Raw genomic sequence first — 22878 nt, forward strand, 5'->3', positions numbered from 1 at the left:
GGTGCCGTGCCAAGCTTACTGGTGTTTCTTTGTTTGGGGCCCCAGCTGAAATGCTGCTGCAGGCCCACAAAAGTCATGTTACATTTTAGACAAGCTGCACACGAGTGCAGTTGAAAGGTGTTCGATGGTGGTCTCAGAAGGGAGGCTGCCAGTGGATGGACATGGCCAGCACAGGCTCCACAAACCTTTCTTCTGCAAAACTGCAGACTCTGGCCTTTTATATCACACTTGGTCCCCTACATTACTGCCTTTTTTGAATACTGCTGGGTTTATTTTGTCCATTTTTATCCAGTTTGCATTTTGTGCTGACTCCATTAACTGGACCCCTGTCACACATGCCCTCCCTACATGTGTTTGAAATGAGAGTCTTAAAAATCTGCGTGTCAGGAACACAAAGATTTCAACAATAACAAGAATCATGCAAACCAGAGGACTATCCCACTGTTTGGTTCTCTGAGGGCTGTATTTATCTTTATCTATCTGTTATTTAAAAAGGAAGAGACAAACCAGTCAAATCTCTCATTCTTTTTTTTTTTTTTCTTAAATGTATTTCCATGCTCTCTGCGTTTCTTTTGCTCCAGCAATAATCTTGGCAGATTTTGCTTTGAGAGCAGTGAAGTTAATAGTGGGGGACAAGCTCCATAAAAGAATTCTTGTTATAAAAGGCTGTAGGTAGCCATTTTATTGTAAGAATTTCTTAATATAGATTTATTTTTTTTTCATTAATGAGTGACTTTGGTTTAGTACCAAAGGCAACTGAAAATTCAGTAAATTTTACAACACATTTCCCTATTGAAAAAACAATAAAAATCCACCAAACAAACAAAAACCCAAACAACTGTAAATTAAAAGGTGACTTTGTATCTTACTCATCTGGAAAATGTGTGCTTGTCATATCTGCTTGACATTACAAGAATGAAGATGTGGTTTGGACAGTAACAAACAATGACACTAGTCAACCTCATCAGGAGACATGAAATAAAGGAATGACAATGATTGATGGCAGCTATTCATTTACAGATATTTCTAGAAAAGTCTTCGATGGCCTGGCTGGGCAGAGCGGGAGAACTTTTCCAGCCTGACCAGCAATGCACTGCGGCGGGTGACTCACAGAGTGCCCACTACAACCCACTGCCTGCCCTGAGGGGCAGTAGGGTCCCCTCCTGCTCACAGACACATTTGGGCTGTGCCTTGTTAAAGAAATACCCAGGGAAGTGCCTGAAAACCTCATTTGGTTTGCCCGTGTGGAGCGAGAGACTTCACTAGCAAATACTGGTGTTCTGGAGGGGGAAACACTAAATCCCTGTACCTGGATTCAAATGCTGGATTATGGGTGAGCTGCTGGCAGTGCTAGCTGGTGATTTACCATGTCCCCTCCTCACTGTGCACTGTCATTGCACCTCTGCGTGTGTGTGCTCAGGGGTCTGTAAACCTCCTCCCCAAACCTTCTCCCCATGCGGAGCTGTGGCTCCATGCAGGAGCCTCAATTTGCCTCTCAGCTGCAAAGCCAAGAGCTCTTTCTTCTACCTTTCATATTATTGCATGTTAGAAGATAGTTTTAAATTTAATGGGCTGTTTATTCCTGTGGCTTATGGCTTTTCCCCTGCTTCAAACAAATTCTTTTCTGCTTCAGTTAGAATTTTAATAAATTATTATGAATGCTCCTGTAAATCACCAGACACACGAGGCACTGAATTGCAATCTAAGTTATCTAAGGATTGGTAGTTAGATTAATAAGAATTTGTAGTACGCACTTACATAATTCCTTGTGTGGCAAGTTAAAAACACAGTTTTAGAACAGCTATTTATAATATAAAACATTGTTTCACAGCGTTTTTGTAACTATTTAAGAATATTTTGAATTGGATGGCTGCAGAAACATGTGAATTTGTATTTCATAAGTTAGAGGTCCAGGCTTCTTAAAGCACGTAGAAGAGATTTACAGGCTAGTTTTAAATTCATGCAAGTTATGTGAGACTGATTTAATTCTGCATTCCTGCAATGAAGCATCTGCAAGTTGACAATACAGAAGACACAGCAGCGTTCCCATGATATCTCTAACTATCTAAAAAAAGTAAAGCAATTAAAGCACAAAACTAATAATCTAATAAGATAGCAATGCATTGTAGTGCAAATACATGTAATGTTGCCAAACCCAGGCTCATTCATTCGTTCATTCATCCACTCTTTCTTTCTTTCTTTCAAAGTGGCAAAAATCTGTATTTCATTCAAATTAAGCTTTTGTGGGTTTGGTTGGGGTTGGTTTTTGGTTTGTTTTTTTTTTTTTGTGGTAAAGTCTGATAAGAATTCTCTTTGGAAATCCAAACATGTAGAAAACAAAATAAAGAAAGAAAAAAGAAAGTGTCTGCTGAGAAGGAATTCTGCCTGCTACCCAAGGGGATATTTGTACACACACACACGCACACATACACATAGGAAAAAAGAAGAAAAAGAAATAAAAGGAGGAGGAAGGAAAAAAAGGAGTCTTGTTTGATGGCCAAGAGGGATGACACCACCTGTTCCTTCTCATAATTGCATTCAGATACTCCGGATACATATTTGCCAGCTCTCATGACCCACTGATGCTATTCCCTCCTAAGGAAAAAGCAGGCACTCACCAGATATTACAGAAGATTTTAACACCAAAAAAGGATTTGTACTGGGTGTGTTTAGGACTGATCAAACTAAGGAGAAGCTCTCTTACAGCACAAATCTGGAGTTTTATCTTTTGCAAAGTAGGTATACCAGTGGGAAAAAGTAAAATAACAATTCCCTTGGCTTATTCTTTGACTAGCATGGCTTTGACTGGTGACTGAGACCCAGGCTAAAACAATAATTTATTATAATTTTAGCGAACAGCAGCACCCCTCCATGACAAATGCATTTAAGTCAGAGCAGGCCAGCATCTCCAAATGCAGGGTGACCCAGAGAGCTGCCACTTGCTGCTAGAATCATTCCCTACCAAGTTAACGGGAGAGGGAACTATCAAACCTCGATGATTCAGGGCTCTTTTCACAGGTCATGTGCAGAGGGGTTTCTGGGGGTCTCCTCTGGAGTCCTGCACCTTCTCTGGGTCTCTTGGGGTCTCCTGCCCTACCTTTCTATGCTTTGAGGTGTCCATGGTTTGCCCTGCACTCTGGTGCACTGCACCAAGCTAATCATCAGCACGGAGAGAAAGGATATTGTCAGAGTGCAAAATGATCTGTTTTCAGGCAGGAAGCAGTCAACTAGATGTAAATTCCATGAAACAAAAGAAGGTATTATTTACAGTTTTATTGTGATGTTAATTAATATTTACATCTTGGAATGAAAAATAGAAATGTTAATGATTGGCTTTACTAAGAGGATCACTTGATGCCAATGTGAAAGCCAGGGAGAGAAGGCAATTATGCAGACATCACATGCATCCCAATTTCAGTATGGAAACTTACATTTCAAATCTCAATTCAGGAAAATAACATGGAAAGTTTGTACTACAAAATCTAAACATGAGAAAGATTTAAGAGAAAAAAAAAAAAGCACATTGCGTATGTCAGATAATCTAGTCTGATTATCTGAGCTGTGCTAGCTACAGGGAAGCACTTACCCTTGAGTCCAGCTAGAAGTTAGCAGGGTAAGAAGGAACAAACCAGAATAACATAAAGACTAGCAACAAGGCTCAGGAAAGCAGACAGGAGCCCTAACCTAGCAGCTAAATACTTGGGTTCAAGCAAAGAATGAAAAAGAAACTAAAGAAAATCAAACCAACCAAAAAGAAAACCACTTACAGCTGAAAATTTCTCAAGCAGCTCAATAAACCTTGCTACTTATTATGGGGAAACAAATCATCACAAATTCTCAAAACAACCAACTCATTGTATATGGTGTGATTAACAGTTATTAAATATAAACAGACATTAAAAACTACATATAACCACAAATGATACGTAAAACAAGTACAGACCAATCTTTCACATTAAAAAAAAGGGCTCCAAGAAACAAAAAAGAATGTTGAGCACGTTTGGGAATTTTCTTCGATACATCACTAACACAGAACAAAGATTGGTGCTTTCAGACAAGTGACCACTTTTATGAAGCTTAAATATTGCCAAAAGGTGTAATATGTATTGGCAGCATTATTGACTATAAAACTGTGAAGGATTCCAACACTAAACAAGAACCGTTTGGGGTTTTTTCTTTTATAATGCGAACACTGGAGAAAAGCACAGCTTTGCGTAAATGGAGTTTTTCTTTGAAATTGCAGCAAAAAAAAAAAGCAAAACTTTTCACTCTAACAGGTATTGTTCACCCACATAAAAGGAATTGTAAGTCATACAAAAATTAATGAATAGCAGGATCTATTTTTTCCAGTACTTAAATTGCAAATAAAATAAACTCCACCCTGGCTCGGAGCTGTCTGTTTACTTCAAAGTAAAGTGCTGCCTTTGAACTGTGGATGAGAATTTGAGTGCCGCTCAAACTTTATATTTACTAAGTCAAAAGATGTGGGAACCAAATGGAATTCACTATTTCTCCCAAGTTTCCCAAACAGCAAGATATCTGCTTCCCAATTTTCTGTGCAACAGACAGCTCCATGCCAGGCATGGAGGGCTGGATTTTCCCTGTGTGTGCATGCATGCACATGAGGCGTCTCAGACTGTTACGACACGGAAGCTCTAACAACAGTTACTCGTCAAATGGCTTAACATTTACTTCTTTGCACATCCTCATTCACCATAGCCTCTAATAAGCACAAAAAAAAAAAAAAAAAGACAGGTATAAAGATAAACATACAAGAATAAAATGTCTCACAGAAGTCCTTACCTTTCTGCAGGCAAAAAAAAGCCCCAAACCCCACACCAAAACATTCAAGCAAAAAAAAAAAAAAAAAAAAAAAAAAAGCCAGTAACAAACCTAGACCCTTTTAAAAATGCAATACTTGGTATGTTTGGATTTCAAGACTGAAGGAGCTGAGATATGTATTTGTATATTTAAGACTCCCCATGCGTGGCATGCATGACTCACTGCTGCTTCAGATCATTTAACTGCTGTGCCCCATGACTTTTGCAATGAGCACTGCCACGTATAGATGTTGAAATATGAAAAATGAGCAGCCTTTCCTGTTGAGATGAAGGTGTATTATGGCACGTTGCCCTCCTCCTCTTGTAGAATGTGCACAAAGACCTGTCAGAGGGATCTAGATCCAAAGGGGGAGGAGGAAGGAAAACCAAGGACAAAACACACCAGCCCAGAAGATGCTCAAGTAGTAAGCCATCACACTGACGGACTGATGAGCCAACTAGTTTCTCTCTTCCAGGCTTTGGCACAACATATCCAAGAGGGTTTCCCAGTGCTTGCAGCAAAAAGGGGTGCCTGACACTGCGCGACTTACAGAAAAATACATTGTGGATGGAAAGAGGGTGGTGGTGTTATAAAAAGCAAAATGATCCAGATTTGGAGCTGGTATTGGCATGAGAACAAGTGAGAGAAACAGAGGTCAGATCCTGACTCCCTCAAATGCCCTGGAGGGCCCAGGGGGTGAAATCTTGGCTGTTTTCACCAGAAGCAAGGATGAAGGAGCCCTGCCTCCTGGCAAGTGAGATGCAAAAACAAGGTCAAGCCGGTGGCATCTCTCTAGCTCTGAGCACAGTCAGGCTGATAGAGCCTGCAGGACCACAAGCAGCACAGGGATCTGATGGATGTGCTGGACTGTGTAGATGCAGAATTGACTCCTGGGCTCAGTCACTGACTTCCCTGATCCCTGGCAAGGATTAGGATAAGCCAGCTGCCCCTTCTCCACCCCAGCTACCCTATGCAGAGAGGTTCAGCTCACCCACACACACAGCGCTTGGCTGTGCAAGGAAATCATACACCCAAGTGTCCACTGCCCTGGGCAATCCCTTTTCCTCCTCAAAATCCTGACAGATTTTGCAACAGCTGCTATGATGTGTTTTGGAAAGCAACACTTCACCTGATCCTTCATATTGGTCTGTTGAAGCGAAAACTGTAAATATCAGGAATTTACCCAGCAGAAAAATTCTCCAAGCTTGATGTCTGCAGGGATAGGAGAAGACTGGAGGGAAAGGTGTTTCCTCAGTTTGATGTTCTCTGCTCTCATTCTACTCTGCAGGGATCATGCTGGGATGAGCAGGAGTACATCCTCTGGGCACCAACCCCACAACTAAGAGCACCCTTCAGCATCACTTGTTAGGAGAGGGAGCAACATGCAGAATCCCTCTGTTGCTCACCCTTGCTATGCTTGAAGGCTTTTAGTCTGTGAAAAAGCAGCAGTAGAAGGATCTGTGCCTGCTATTTCCAAGAACTCTCTGATTAAACATTCTGGGCAGAGGGACATAAATCCCTGGGAATGCTCTTGGGTCAGCATGACTCAGCCAGGCCTAGAGGCTTATCACAGCCAGTAAAGGTCCCACGTACAAGAGGCCAATCCCCACCTCCCATTTTGGCTTTCTGAGAGGCATCCTTCCTTCCCAACCCCAGTTCTTTACACCTTGCACTCCCAAAGTGCAATGAAGAGGATGAGGATCATTGAAATGAGAACAGTGACTATAGGCTACCACACGGCATCACACTGCGTTTCACTTGCAGCAGCAGCAATGTAAGGCAGAAAGAAGGCCAAAACACGCAGGCATGTTGAAGATACAAAAAAATAAAAAAGCAGCAAGCAGAGGTTTTCTGCTGCACCACTGGTCATACAGCTGTATGTCTTGTACTGTTATTTTCTATAAATACTGACATGAAGAAGTTAAACAAATATAAAAGATGGACAAATGCTATTGATAAGGAAAGGGCAGATATTCTGAGTTCCTTACAACAATATACTCCATAACTGCTTTACAGAGACCATTAAAAAAAAGTTAAAATCTGATTTAATCAGAAGAATTCTTTAGTATTTACTACTTTTCCTTATTTTACTTATATTTAATGATAAAATAATTCTTAAATTTTGCCAAAACTAGCAAGAACTGGTGTACGTTACATAACAAAGGGGCTGCAGATGATTGAGACCTTCAAGAAAATGAGTGAAGAGGCATTTGTGTAGTTTATAATCAAATTACATTTGCAAGACAAATGAAATTGCTCTAAATTTCAAATGAAGCAAAGTGGGTATAACTGCATAGGACATGCAGCATAGCTATGACTTAAAAGATGATTGCTTTAAATTCACATCTAACTGGCCTGCAAAGCAACCTGTTAAAAATACCATATGTTTTCCTACAGTTGAATATTCAACAGGAGACCTCTTTTTGTGTGTGCATTTCATACTTGCAAGATTTGCACCTGTAGTTTTGAGCACATGATGCATTTGATAGACAGCTAATGGTGCTAATGAATCACTTTGATCTGGGTGTGCAACTTATTGTGTGGGGGTAAAACACATGTCTTGGAAAGCAAGGTGGGTCTCAGGCTCTCAGATCCCAGTCTCTCTCCTCCATCAAGTATTGCACTTTAAAATACCCATTGACAAGTTCCCCAAGGAATTTTGTTTCTTGGGTTTGATTGTGTCAAACACACAGTTTAACTGCTTCCGGATCTACTGATGTAAAAAAAAGCTTTATGATAATGAAAAAACATTTTGTTTTGAAATCAGAAACATGTGCGCGAATATTGATTTACATCAGTGTATAAAATCTTTCCATCAAAGACTTCGGCTGTCTAGGAGAACTTATTTACTTACAAAATTGAGAGATTGGGGCGTCTATCTGGGGTACATTTCCTCCTTTAGCATTTAGCTTTTGCACTTGGGTAGGCGGCACAGGTTTGTGAGACTGGCCAGTGGCTCGGTACATGGCTTGGACCCACAGGATACGGTCCTGCTCATCGTCACTTGCAAAAATCACCGTGTCTCCTTCCTTCACAGCATTGAAGAATGTTCTGCCACCATCCAGACCTGGCAGGAAAGGAAGTGACAATGCAGTTTCACAGACTTTGAGGCCAGCCAGGAGATCTCCCCCGGCTTCCCACCCCACCACGGCTCCGGTGTCTCTTCACCCAGTCCCATGCTGCTCCCAGCTCAGTCCCCTCCCCTGCACCTAACTCACCTGCAAGACAGCCCACAGGTCCCCAGGTAGCATCCTACAGCCCAGTTATTAAAACATGCCCCAACACACTCAAATTAATTGCTTCTCTCACCTATAGCTCCATCTGTGCAAGTCCCATGTGAGTTGCACCACTGGAGCCCAATTAAACATAGGTTTTGAGTGGGAGGTTCCCCATTAGACTGAACGCATCAGTGCTCACACTGCGGAAAAAGGTCCTTGGGTGATATCTTTGTTTCTGTCTTTGCCTTGATTTGGCACCCATCTTCCCATCTCCCTGATAGAAGAGTTAAACTGGAATAAAGGTCTTGACAACCAACCTACTGTATCTTTTCTCATCTCCTCTGGGGATACCACTACCCAGGGCATGGTGAGGATCACCATGCTCAGCATGTTGCCCCATTGAAATAAAAGAAAAATGGTGCTCCTCCACTTGAAGAAGGGTCTTACCACCAACAGGTACCTCCAGCTGCCAGGGGCTTTCTGTCCCTGCCCCTTCCATGCACTGACATCCATGAGAGAGAACGGGGCAGACAAATATGTTGGCTTGGTCCCATAAATATTTTCTACAATAAAGACAAGCATAGCTGCTAGCCTTTTATTTAGGGAATATAATCTGAAGGCATAGGTTGGGATCATTACTCAATTTGAGAATTCAGCTCACAGTCAAATTTCATTGGGATTTAAGTGTCTAATTCACTTGGGCTCCCCAGAAGAGATGAGTCTTCCCCTCCTCTGGTGCAACTCCTAGCTCAGCTCCTTAGATCTATTTATAGTAAAGTCATGCATAGATAATGATCAGTATAAACAAACATATTTAGAATAATGCTGATCACAGTTCAGCTGCAGGCAGGGAGAGGGAGAGAGAGGACTCCCTTTGGGAGTGGTAAGCGCAGCACCCACGGGAGCCGCCAGCCCCGTACCTGGCTGAGGGTCAGTGTAGTCCACGGTGTATCCATCAAGCTGCAGCAGCTCTTGAGGTTCAGCTTTCTTCTCCCGGTAGCTGCACATAGCAAATGTATATTGACTAACCTGAGGAAAATCACAAAGCTAAGATGGCACCGGGTGACCACCACAAGGCAATCCAAAGCGCTGACAAACGCCGCACACTGACGGCGTGTTTGCAGGGACTGGGGGTGCTGGGGTAATTTGGATGGTCATTGCCCATTAGAGACAGACTAAACTTTTTACCAGGCTTTTACAAAGCCCTCTCTTAGCACACCCAGCTGCAGCACGCATCTAATTCTCCACATCAGTACATACAGTGGTTTAATTTCCTCCAAAAGCGGAAGCTCCACGGCTTAAAACCCTCTATCATTCATCCCCAGACAAGTGCAAGAGTGACACTCTGTCACAAACAATGTGAGCTAAATTGCTAGGTGCCAGTCATATTAAAGCAATCTTAAGATCCCACTGATCTCAGCAGTTGTTGTCATCAGTGCTGTAAATGGCAGCTCTCACTCCTCTGAGGTACCATCTGCATGACACGACATATTCAATGTCAAGCTCTTGACGGAAGCCGACTCAGCTGCGGGGGCTCTGCCAGGCTCCCAAATCGCCTTTAGGAGCCCATCAGGCCACATCAAAACCCTGCACGTACTCAGTGTGCTGCGATCTGGATGGTCGGCAAGGAGCTCGTCAGGGAGGAGAGGAGAGGATTCTCCATGCCCCAGGCTAGGAACTCACAGGGAAATTTACTGTCAAATGATTTCAAATGACTTTGTTAAGGTTGTGTCACATCCTGGATGCCTGACGTAATTTTATTTGTCTGGACATTTTCTTGACCTCTGGAGGAAACTTTAAAACTCTGGTGGGTGGCAATGAATCATGCTTGTCATTTTTTGGAAGTTGGGAGAGATCCTGAAACAGGGGAGCATGGCTGGGCTGGGGGGTTTTGCCTTCAAACTCCAGCCAAATCACTTAACTACAAAGACACATGCAGCATTTATTTTGGTGGCATCTCTCACTAATAAAATGTAATTTATTGAAGTCGGAGGACCCCGTCTATTGGCAGAGCATCTCCCAGACACCGCTCGGTTTATTGCTGCCCTCTATAGGCTTCTGCTCGCTGCCAGCCTGCTCCAGCAGCCCTGCCTGCACTGAGCTTTTCTCCAGGAACAGCTCCAAAAGCCACCTAAGAATAAACCCTATCATTAACACATTTGTGGGAGTAAGACTAAAAGCAATGCTTTAAGCATCTTTCATCCTCCTTAAAACCACCAGCACTGACAAAAGATTGACAAGTAGCAGACCAATAGCAGGAGCACACCAGTGCATATTCCCTGCTCTGAACTTTGCATGCTTGCCATTGTATAGGCAACACAAAACCTAAAAAGATTAACACGAAGAAATCTAAAAATAAAAATATAAAACCCAGTGCCCCACAGCACAACATTCAGACTCCTGTGGTGTTCATTCAGTGGTACTTGCAGTATGTTGCTGCCATCTCCTGGAGAAACGCTGGAATTGGCTTTATTTATGGGAAAATCCTAGAGATCTCATCTGAGCGGTAAGGACTTGATTTCTCTGTGTTAGACAGCCTGAACTTCAGGGACTGCATGATAAATCCAGTTGCTGAAACGAGTCAGCTAGCTAACCTATGCTGACATTTATTGAAAGCCTTAATACCACTAATGCTTTTTTGCTTCTCCTATATGGTCTATAGCAACAGGTAAATTCATTCAGTAGTTCAGCTTTTGTTCTCTGACCCTGAACATGAGGTCTGAATTTCAGGCTCTTCCTCATATACAAGTAATTCCACTCCTCTTTGGACCCAGAAAATATTCTTCTGCCCTATCAATAAAACAACCATAGCAACACAGTGGTAACATACGGAAAAAGGCATTTCAGAGCTTGTATTTCTCATGTTAAAAGTTATAAAAGACAGGTGTAGACAGTAGGCTCTGATGGAGCCATCCTGGGACAAAGGCAAAGCAAATTGGTCTCTCCTGTTAGGATGCACAGGATTTCCTTGAAAGAAGCTGCTCTACATTGTTATCAGAAGAGACCTTTAAGAGAAACTTACGGGTGGGTCTATAACATGCAGTGAGCCACGGCTCATCCAGGTTCACATCTTCTTCACTACTTACACAGCTCAAAGGAGAAGCCCAAGCTCAGGAATGCCACAAAGCTTGCTGGCAGGAGCAAGCAAGTATCAGGTTGGAGAGAGGACAAAGCTATTGATGGCCTCTGGAAGAGGTGCCAACTGTGCCATCCAGAGTGTCTGCACCTAAACAACTCAAGCTACTGACTTCAAGGACTGGCAAACCAGCCTGTGTGCCCTATCCTGCTGCCTAGAGCATTTACTGCTTGGGGTCAGAGAGAAGCTGGTGCCATGGCTACCAGTGCAATGTGGCTCCTTTCATTTACAAGCAGTGGTAAAGCCAAGCCCAAGAAAATGACATTCTAGAAAGCTCAGTATGTCACAGTTGTGCTTTGCTGCTGAACAGCACTGTAGGGTCAAGAGGAGATTGCATTTGCCTTTCATCAGTCCTCTAAAATATTATGCTTTACAGAGCCTGCTTTCTGTAAAGCTCAGAAGTGGCCAGACAAGTGAAACAGTTAATAGCAGAAATTAATCTTACAGCCTGCTGAGTTCACACTGAACCATAGCTGAGTATGAGAGTGAGCAAGCAGATGGGATGGGCAAGATGAATGGTTTGAGTAATTGGAAAAAAAACAGATACAGAGAGGAAACTGAAGGAAGACAGAGGAGAAATCTCTGCCCAGTGAGGGACAAACTCTCAAAGCAGCTGGGATTTCATCCAGGGACTTGATGACAGCCAGGAATGGAGCATCTACGGAAGCTGAACTGAGAGAAAGTAAAAGAAGGGAACTAATCTGAGGCAGCCCTGGCCGGTTCATTACAAGAAAGGGAAAACACTTCAAGAAATAATTTGAGATAAAAGAACACAAGGGGAAAAAAGTGGGGAAAAAGACAAAGAAATTCAGGAAAGGGGAAGCAGACAGCAGGAGACAAACGGCAAAGTTCACTATTCCCAGGCTGCTAAATTAAATCTGACTTTCTTGGCACTTGACCATACTCTGTCACCAGCTATATAATCCAACTGATTAATAAATACAGCAGATATGCATTAACCAGTCCTGACTTTGTCCTTGTTTTTCCACCAGAGACTCCAGCTCCAGCGAAGCACTGCTTTCCCCAGGATCCTGATCAAACCAGTTAATTGTCATTCCTCACACTCTGAGCTAAGTCATTTGCTCCCCCTTTTTTACTGTTGACACAACACTGCCCTACTTGGGTTAAATTCTTAAATGGACCTTTCCTAGATTAACAGCATGCATCTTGTCCCAAGGGAGAGAAACCGTGCAAAGATACTGCCAGCTGTAATACAGCTTTCCACTTTGATGGGAGACTTGTCCTCTGGTTGCAGCTGTATGTTGCCTCCCAAGCCCTTTCCTGACACAAATGAGCAGAGGAAATGATCTGGCTTAAAGAAAAAAATGTGAAAACAATAGTTTTCACATCTCAGCATATCCATTCAGTGCTAAAAGCTGCACATAACAGTTGTCCCAGCTTCCCTCTTCGAGCAGGTGTGTGTGCTCTCCCGGGCAGGGCAGTGTGGTCGGAATTCATCCTGTGTGAGTATGGACAGGATATGTAGGACCTACTGCAGCCAGGCATAACAGGCTGTGGCATCAGTTTAACCAGCAGTTTCCAGACATTTTGTATGTACCATCACACTCCAGATTTCGCAAGAATCACCACCTATGCCTAGTTCTCAGCAAGGGTCTAAGAGAAAACATGATTTAATATGATTATGAGGACCAGCTATGGGTCATTCACCTCGGCTTGAAGACCACAGTCTAGGACTGCTGGTGTACCACACTGCAATTCTGCTGAATTATTTTCAAATTCTGTGTGATATTCAGAGTTACTGAACACTTACTTAATTTTATTTTATCCAGAGTCAGCTGAGTTTTGCAAAAGCAGGAACTGTCACTGTTAGTCTAAATTACACTGAGTTTAGGGAGTCTGTCACTAAAACAATAGATCCAGGCATAGACCCTGCAACTGGTTTTAATCTGCAGAGAGTTGATCTGGTTCCAACAACATGCTGCAAACACCATCAGACACAATCAGCTGAAAACTGCTTCAAGCTACTCAGCAGACATGTCATCCAGGTACCATGGAGTGTTACTTCCCATATGCTGCCAGAGCACATAAATGGGGTTATGACAAGAGACGAACAGATTCAGTCTGAAATCTCAGTGTAATTAATTCACTTGCCCTTAAGAATCATTATAAGAAATTTCCTATTGCAAAGCCAGCAAATCCACCAGAACCAACCATAGTGTTATTGCCGGTACAGCACATTAGACCTTGCAAAGAATTAATACAAGCTCTGTCAGCTATCAAAAATCCCAGCTTTTGCATGAGGGTCTAATTGGCAAACTGGCTGAAATTTGTGCGCTGTGCTCAAGGAGCTGATACAGCAACTTAGGAAACACAGCATCTGCAGTGGATGTACATTTTCTTTCCTAACCAGTCACAGAGAACTTTGCCCTAAATAGCTCAGTTGCTTTTGCTTACCACTGCCACCGGCATTACTGCCGCCTTTATGAAGCATTTTCCTCGCTTGTGATGCTGCGGACCATTTCCATCCAAGCTCAGGGCCATATTCTGCCATCATTTTCACACTGCATATCTCAGGATTTAAAATTAGGCAAGTAACGAGTCTCTGCCATGTAATTTACATCTAATCAGTATTCTGCTCTTCTGCTGCTCATCTCAAAGGGTGTCTATGAGAAGGGTGGGCAGTGTACAGAGAGGACTGTGATTCATTTGGAAGGGAAAACTAACCCCTCTTAATGCATGGATCGGTGTTGGACAGGAGCACACACACTGGCTCTGCCAGCCATGTCATGCCATAAACCTTCCCCGAGGGGTTGAGCCAAGTCCACCCAGCAAGGCAGGTGCTGCAGAGTTGAGGCTCAGGTCTAGAAATGATACAAAGGAACTGCTCGCACCCACTACACCCAAACAAATCACTCCTGTATAACCCTTGCAGTTACACAGACACAGAAGGTGCGAGAGATTATTCCACCCAAATTACAAGGCAGTTATTGCTCCTTTCCTCTTCTCTCCAGGGCTTACGCAAGCCAAGTAGCAGTGGAAGCGCTCCCAGCAGAGCTGGTTTTTCTCCATACGCATGCAAAGCCTCCATTCATGGCGGCAAGGCATCACTGACACAAAAGAGACAAACTGCCATCAACACCTTCCTCCTTGGTGCCACCCACGCAGTTTGGCACCTTTGTGCCTTATTTAAATAGTTATGAAGAGTTTGAGTATTTATTATCACTAATTTCTTAACCACTGGTACCAGAAGGCAGAGTGGTACCACCCAATAGCACTGAAGGAACCAGGGCTGTGTCCATCTGAAATGGGGAAAGAGGGGCAGAAGAGAGCACAAGACCACGAGGAGGAGGTTATTCTGCAAGCAACAGGAGAGGAGACAGAGCTGCAATAGAAGATGCTACAGGTAAAGGACAGAGACAAGGGATCAGAAAGGAAATGTTTAGTTATTCCTCCAAAGAGCCTTGACCTCCTGGCAGTGTCATGGACTGACCAGACCACTATATCCCAAATGGACTTTATGCTTTGGCCTCTATCTCTCAGCTCTGGTGCAGGCAAGAGCCTGGTATGGATGGAGCTCCTGAAAGAGGGGCTGCTCCTTGTCCATTCTCTGTAACAAGAGCCAGCTCACCTTCCTGCAGGTGTTATTGTCTGCTTGTGGTTTAGCCGAGTTCAGAGCACCCTGGACATCAACACCTTTACTGCCAATCCCTGTTTGTACCAGCACCCATCCTTTGCGTTGCATGAAAAGCAAATGACAAACATACGGACAGCAAAGTATTTTTATTCCATCTTTATTGCCTGCTGACATGTTCAATATGCTCAAACTACATCTGAGGGACTGCATAGAGAGTGTTTCTTGTTTATATTTGATGTACAGCAGAACACTTTACATTGCACCAAATGTTGAGCAAACGGTAACGTAACAGAGAAGCTGCAGTGGCAGCTGGAATTTCTGAGGTGGGCTACAGAGACTCTCTGGGGGCAAAAGTCTGCTCATCTTATTCAAATGAATTGCTTTTCTGGCCAAATTCTGCTCTGATATGCCAACTGACGAATACAGACCTAGTAACATGAGAAAACATGGAATAACTCTGAGAGCTTCAATTCCACAGCAAGCTGAAGAATATATAGCAGCTGAAAACCAGAGAAGCAACTGCAACCACACTGAATGGCCAGAAGGCTCTCTGAGAGAGATAAGGGAATCCATGTCCAAATCTGCAAACCCTTGCACAGAAGAGTATCAATATAATTATTTATGGGAGAAATTAGGTTAGGAAAAATTACTCTCTGCTTTGGAGAATCCCTGTTCACAGGGAAAGAAGATGAGAACTTGGTCTAATAGGACTGAATTGTCTCTCAGGGAAAAGCAATACCAGTTGCTCTACAGGTGATCACGGACTGCCATAGCACTCCTAACTTCATTTCAGAACATAATAAAGGAAACATACAGAGAAAAGCAATCCTTCAATCTCTGCCCAAGAACAGGGTCAGTACACAATGTTACCAAAAGGGAAAGGCAGATAGAGGCACGCCCCGTGGCTGCTCTACACCACCTCCCCCCTCTCCGTGGCCATTTTGACCCCATGTGGAGTACAAAATGAGCACTTAAACTGTCTCTGCTGATCATACTTGGTTATGGGACTAGCTATTCAATGGGTCTCTCCAAATAGCCTCCTACTTACACGGGTCCCACACATCATAAATCCCCTTTACTCCCCAAGGATGGATTTTCTTATCTGCCCCATAGTTTCATGCTATGGAAGCCAGCAATGATGGATAAAAGAAGAATGAATACAATTTAGCTCCTACTGAAACAGCTGAACTTGGACCAATAATTAACACAAAACAAAACAAAGGTATCAGCTTACACCAGGTGATTTAGGATCAGAGAAACCAGGTGTCTAAGGTGGAAGAGGGACAGCCTGGCTGCCCTTACCAGCGCAGGACAGACAGCACACAAGCATGCTCCAAATGTGGGGTCTGGTGCACCTGGTTTATACCATCTCTGTTCTTACACTTTGACCCTCTACAGCAGACCTGCCATCTGTTTCATCAGCAGCAAGATTTTACCCTCTGACCTGATCAGTTTGGATCTGTGTTGTCACAAGATCTCAGTTGGATCCCGTGTTATTCCATCACAGCATCTCTGTGCTGCTTTTCATAGAAAACCCTGAACAAAAGTTTTATTCCTCACACTTGGAGACAACACACCATGAGAGTCCAGAGAGGAGGGAGAGAGAGATGGACCCAAGAGGACTCTGTGACTTCCTCAGGTTGGTGTGAAGATGGATCACTCACACTGGAGCCACACACTTCTGTGGCCAATGCAGTGGTTCCACCTGCTCTTGGAAGGTGAGGAAAGATGTAACACACCAAGTACTGACCAGATCCTTTTAGGTTACAGAGGACATCTGCCTGTTTCCTTGAAATTCTTAACAGTGGTCAAATATACAGGTCGACTGAAACTGGGGGGGCAAAAAGTGGAAAAAAAAAAAAGGGGAAAAAGAAAGACATTGCAAAATGATGATTGCAAAATGATCAGTGAGAGCTGTAGACAATGAGAAGCAGTAATGAATGTGAAGGCAAGATAAACGTCAAGAATGATTTGATGCTGACTCTGATATGATGAAACTTTTGCAGATTCAAATGGGGTCCAAATTTAACCTGGAGGTTCAAAAGGGAGCCCAAGAATCTCCAACCAAGACAGACTGAGCTTCCTCCTCGCCTCATTAATTCCTCATTAAAATTAATTCGCCATTTTATCAAGCATTCAAGTGCATCTGGAAACTCATGGCTAGAAGTCTGCAACTGGGATATCCTTGAGAACACCCATACATTTAGAAAAGAATCCATGATTAACAGGCACCCTGCACAGAGCCACAGCTCAGCATCAATCACACGGCACTGAAAGTGGCCGGAGGACAGACTCAAGTATTTCATGTTGTGATTTAAGATCACTTCTAGTTACATCTGTTACCTGGACCAGGACAAAGAATCGTTTCTTCCATCTCTTCCAAACATTTTTACCAATGGCCCATAAATACCTAGGAGAAAAGAACAGGTGAATTCAGCACACAAGTGTTCATCTGTTGTTTTCTTGCTTTTCAGTGCATTTTGTTTACACTTAGAAACTGAAATTAATGCACAAGCAGAAATAATTACAAGACTCTCAAGCTCAGCAGCATTCATGAGTGGGTTTATTTCTAGCCTGAAAAAATTACCTGCAAAGAAAGTGACATAAAAATCTTACAGAGTCTTAATGTTACACAGTATTAATTCTCTCTCCCTTTGTCCTTCACAACTTGCTCAGACTTTAAAGCCCTTTAGTGCCAGTGAATAGCTACAACATGGTTGGGTGGGCAAAGAATGCATTTGCAGCGGAAGAATTAAGGGAGACAAACCCCAAATCTGCTTTAGCCTTCATAAAACCATTTGGCTGAGGGGAGCTGTCAAACAGAGCGACACTTCCTACATCCAACCCAGTACGCAGGACCTCAATATCCATTGGACTGACTAAACCAGGACACTTCACTGAGCAGCTCTAAGATGAAATCCAAGAAATTGCTTGGCTACAGATAATTCAAGCAAACTGAATAATTTCAGGGGAGGAGTGAATTTACTGTTTTCTATGAAGAATTAACTTTTTAAATTAATGTCAAAATAAGCACTTAATCTCTGTGATGAAGTGGCCACTGTAACATTGTAACACAAACATCAGCAAAACTAGTGGCAGCACCAGGCTAATAATAAACATAAGGATATTATTCAGCATTAGTATGTTTTATGTACCACTATAATTACTTTAGTTCTGGCTCAATAAATAGAAAAAGTACTTCATTTTTGATTATGCAAGGGGTTTCTTATGCCAGAAGAGATCCAGCATACTCTTGGTGAATGTTAAAACCACAAAACTCCAAGTCATGCTTAAGTGGGCTTTGAATCCTTGGCAAGTCCAAGAAGAGGGTAGTAAGTGTCCTTTTGGCTATTGCTGCTAATATCAACAGAAAGATAATCTCAGTTCTGGTAGCAAGAGGTATAAACCTCAGAGTTTTGAGGAGTATCATGTAAATCAAATGTTAGTTGAAGAAAGCTTGAGAACAGCCCTGTTACCAGCTGAGATCAAGGAAATAAACAGGACAGGGGACGTGTCCTCTCTGGCTTTGGTGCCTGTGATCGTGGTGAAAAAATTAAACTTCACACAAGACTACTGGCTCTGATCTCATCAGCACAGAAGACAGAAGGAGGAGGAATTAGAAAAGGTGAGTGATCTAAACCACCTAATAATGGATGGAATTTAACAAAACACTATGAAAACAAAAGTGAAACAAAGTCACTTTTATAGCACCAAAAACAAACTGGAGAAAGAGTTATTTCCAACAGTGAGTTTCCCAGACAGTTTCAATTTTTTGTCATATCCTCAGCTCTGAAGAGCAATCAGAGCCTTGCCAATGGCCTTAGCTAGATCTCATTTGTAACTACATGAAGGTAGAAGTGATCAGGGATCCCTCTGGCCCCAGATCTTCTGACACTCCCTCCTGGAAAGGAGAGGTGCCCCTTTTACCTTCCAAATTATTAGTCCTACTCCAAGCAACTGCTATTTAATTGTGTTGTGTATCTCAGTATAAACAATGCCAGTCACACTGGGGTTTATTTCAAGTGGAAAGTGCACTGTGATTTTGGTTTTGAGAAATCAATACAGGGAGACACAGAGCAACTTAAAAAATTGTATTATTGTCTGTAAGAGAGTCAGGAGGTTCACTTATTATTTCTCACAGGAAAAAACATAATTAGGAATTTCCTGAGGAAAACTGTTTAAAATTTAAACTGTTTGGTTCATATGCATTAAAAAAGTCTACACTAAGAATATGGGAAGTGCATTATAAATGACTGAACTAACGCCATGTTTGTATTTATCTTTCTGCTTCACCTCCTGTGAACTTGAGAAAGAGAGCGCCTCTTTGAGAATATTAAAAAAGTGAAATTTCCTAATGCACATTCAGAACGAAATTACTTCAGATTGAGACAAGTGTTTACCCAGAGTGCTTCATGTTTTGAGGCTTATCCATTCGCACAGCAAGCTTGATCTTCAGGTCTTGATCCGGGCAGTTTTTGGAAACAGTCATTTTGTGCCACTCTGACTGCTTTGGGCTATTAGGAGTAGGGTGGAGAACAACCTGTAAGAATTAAAACCAACAACGTTAAAGGGAAAAATTATTCACAAAATGGGGTTTAATGTGGAACAGAAATACATCAGATGACCTAGTTTTGTCCGAGAAATCAGTCTGGATATGTCTATTCACATCAATAATGATAACTTTTTATTGCTTTTTTAAAGCACAGCTTATTATTTTGAGATTAGGTCATATATTCTTTGGCTCCTCAATCAGCTCATGGGGCTATGCAGACAGAACTGCATAATCAGTTCCTATCATTTCAGGATGGTACGTCTGACTGAGCTATGACAGCAGATAAAATCTGCATCCCATGTCATGACATGAGTGGCTGCAGGACTCTGCTTCCATTTCAAGCAGCAGGAAATGCTGGGAGGGTCTCCAGCTGGAGCACATCCATGCAACACCAGCGACTGCAGATGAACACCAATGCAAGCATTTGGCTCAAAGAAACTGAAAGCTCCAAGAGGTGAATAGTCTTTCCTGATCATAGCTGTGCTTTTCCCACTCATCCATTACCACTACAAAGCAGAGCAGCTCCCTGGAGAGTAAGATTCAGAGTATTCTCGTAGAACTACACCACATCCACCATCTTCTCCTGGTATTTCCATATGTTTCCTCTGAAGTGGCCTAACCCTCTTCCTCCTACACCTGTTCCCCTTCTGACGCTTTCACTCTCAGAGGTGACTTTTCCTGGTACAAATTCATTCACGTTTCCACTGTGCTGTAGTGAGATGAATCGTCTTTAAATCCATTAACCTTCATGCAAGCAAATTGTTTCACAATTCTTATATATGGCAGCATTCACCCTCATTAACTGGTGTGCTGCCATCACTCATTTCTTGCTCATGCTTAGTCTACGGTCCTGCCAAACTCCAGACCAGACTATAACCTTGTATTCCTCTGCTCCTCAATTTTGCTGCTGAGTCAACAATCTAGGGGCTGTTTTCCACCAAAATATCATTGATGCTATTACCCTATGATAAATGACTCTAAAACTTATTTTACTGCCTCCTCTAAAGCCTGAAGTAAGCATCAGTAGATTCTCAACTTTACCCTTATTAACATTATTTATCACTTCTTTTATTGAATTGCTTTTTCTGTCAGGAATCTGAAGCTGTTATTAGTCACACAGATAACTGGGCAACACCAGTCTGTACTGCATCACTCTTGGAAAAAAAACACATTTAAGCAAATCCTGAAGATGAGAAATGAGTTCTCCACATGAGGCAGGGGGCATTAGAAGCATGATGGACCCAAGCTCTGAGCAGCATCCAAGGAACCAGTGCCAGGCAGGTCATGCAAGAACGTACACCTGTGCTAAGCCACATCTCTTAGCGATGCAGCAGCCACTCAGTGTGTTTGGGATGCTCTCTACTTTGATTTCTAACTCTTTTTTCATCAAAAGACACAAACTTTTCTTAGTGGTGTTGCAATTCACAGCTCTTCCCCTCCTTGCCCTCAGTAGATGAAGTACTGGCATGGCTGAAATCCACAGGAGCCCTGCCACTGGCTTCAATAGGGTCAGGATGTATTCCCATGCCTTCAGCTGCCCATTCAGCAGTGTAGGGCTTTGGGAGCATTTTCCAGTTCTCCCTTGGATAAAAGTGGCGAGCTCAGGAGTGGCAGCCAGTTGCCAACTTAACACTCGCAATAGAAAGTGGGCTTTGTACCCGCCTGGCAGAGCACAAAGCCACTGCTCAAAGGGCGGCTGAGCAGGGGTGTTTTGTGTATAAAACCTGCTTCCCTCCTCTCTCCATGAAGGCAGGTTCCTGCCCATTCCAACAGCTAAACCAGTGGCTTAACACACTCCTGGTTTCATTATTACATTAAAGAAGAAATCTTGATGCAGCCTGAGCAGACCCACGTCATCTTTCGGGTGCTCTGGGCACACTGAGCATCCCTTTGAAGTTTGGCCGACTGAAAGCGCTGGTGGCCACGGGCCAAGGGGAATCACTGCCAGCTCCCCACACTTGCCACTGCTGGCCCGCATCCTTCAGCCTGCAGAAACTCAGGGCTGAGGGATGGTTTCCCGCTGGACCGGGAATTCAAGCACATTGGTAGGGCTGGCTCATCAGCCTTCAGGGCAAGAGGGGTTGCTTTGGGTGCTGACATCTTTCTCAGAACAACATGCACAGCTAATTGCTTCCCAAGACCAGCAAAGTCAGCACTGCTCATGGCTACCAGTGGAAACAAGACTTACAAAGCAAGAGGGGCTGCTTTGTAAAAATCCCTGAAAGGCAGCGTAGCCGGCTGGGTGAAGAGCTCTGCTCAGCATGCCACAGTGGATAAAGGCAGGGTGCCAGGCTGTTTGAAGTAGGAGGTTTTGAAAAGAATCCTGAAAATATTATGATGCTGTGCAGCAAAACAATTGTAGGTCTTCAGATGTAGTACTGCAGCCTAGAGGGATTGTCCTTTGTCAAAAAAGGACAGGGAGAAAGGAAGGATCAAGGTGTGGATGAGGAAAGTCTGAAGGGGCTGTGACTCTCTTTGAAGACATTGAGAGGAGAAAAGAAGGGGTAGCTTTGCTTTTCTCTCTCTCAAGTGCAAGAACAAAAGATGCTTCATGAACATGAAAACACAAATAATTAAAATGAATATGAATTACATGAGACAAAATTGCATGCAGCACTCTCCACCATAAAGTTATAAATTAAATCAGCAGCTCACTAGGACCAGAAGAATGTTTGGCATTTTTATGAACAGGATTAACATAAAACCGTGTTAATCAGGAAAAATGTTGAATTGACACAGACTCTTCCTTGTCAAGGCACAAACAGTCATGGAGTTAGCAAGAAACATCCCAACAGATTAGTCCATAATTGGAAATACTGTACTTGGACAAGCAACAGGATCAGTGGCTTTCCTGACCATGCATTTCTTAGCCATAGCCACATAGACAGGATGGAGAGCAAGGAGTGCTGCAGGACTGGGCAGAAAGAGCCCAGCTGCCCCTGGAGATCACTTGGGTCATGCTGAGCCATGACAAGTCCTCTTACCCTGAACTGATTTTCATGGAATCTTCATCATACTGATCTCAGCCTGAGGAGCTGAGGAAGGCACAGCAAGGAGTTTGCTGCCACTTATGCCTGGGGCCAACACAAATTAAACAGCTGCACAAAATCCATGGAGACAAGTGAAGTGTCCCAAAGCCACAGGAAAGTGCCATCCACAGATAACTCTGGAGCTGCAGGCGGCAATGATCAAGGGCCACCAGTCCCAGGGCACTGGTTTAGGGACCACAGGCGAGGGGCAGAGATGGGGTGGGAAGATTTGCTCTACAGCCACTACCCTGGGAATCTGAGCTCTTTGCTACTAACACCATTGATGGGAGCAATGAACCCTCATGTTTCACCCCCCAGTCCAGCCCCACTGAAGCCACCAGTTCAGCCACCATACATCCCCAGGGAAGAAGCCACAGCTCCAAGCCTTTCGCAAGGAGTACTGCAGTCAGTGCTTTCAAAAGCTCAAACTGTGCACCAGCTGCTCAGTAGATACGAGAGAAGCTTAACATTCCCTTGCCAAACTTAAATCCCCTCTTTTTGCTTCAGCATAATCCCCTTTTCTGCTT

At 43.2% G+C, this 22878-nt stretch overlaps 1 protein-coding gene across 31 annotated transcripts in view; it reads right to left on the bottom strand.

The window, feature by feature from the left end:
• CADPS (calcium dependent secretion activator) overlaps window positions 1-22878 on the bottom strand; it is a 210863-nt gene that overhangs the window by 90376 nt on the left and 97609 nt on the right. For 18 of the 31 annotated variants that reach the window (XM_039558669.1, XM_039558668.1, XM_039558652.1 and 15 more), the window contains exons 8-12: window positions 19171-19310; window positions 17114-17180; window positions 8960-9068; window positions 7676-7888; window positions 3587-3598 (exon numbers count right to left, since the gene is read on the bottom strand). In XM_039558669.1, coding sequence (XP_039414603.1) covers window positions 3587-3598; window positions 7676-7888; window positions 8960-9068; window positions 17114-17180; window positions 19171-19310 — 541 coding nt within the window. The remainder of the gene's footprint in view (window positions 1-3586; window positions 3599-7675; window positions 7889-8959; window positions 9069-17113; window positions 17181-19170; window positions 19311-22878) is intronic. The other 13 variants (XM_039558671.1, XM_039558670.1, XM_039558664.1 and 10 more) reach the window with 1 other exon arrangement.

Source organism: Corvus cornix, chromosome 12 (genome assembly GCF_000738735.6).
Source record: "Corvus cornix cornix isolate S_Up_H32 chromosome 12, ASM73873v5, whole genome shotgun sequence".
NCBI lineage: Eukaryota > Metazoa > Chordata > Aves > Passeriformes > Corvidae > Corvus > Corvus cornix.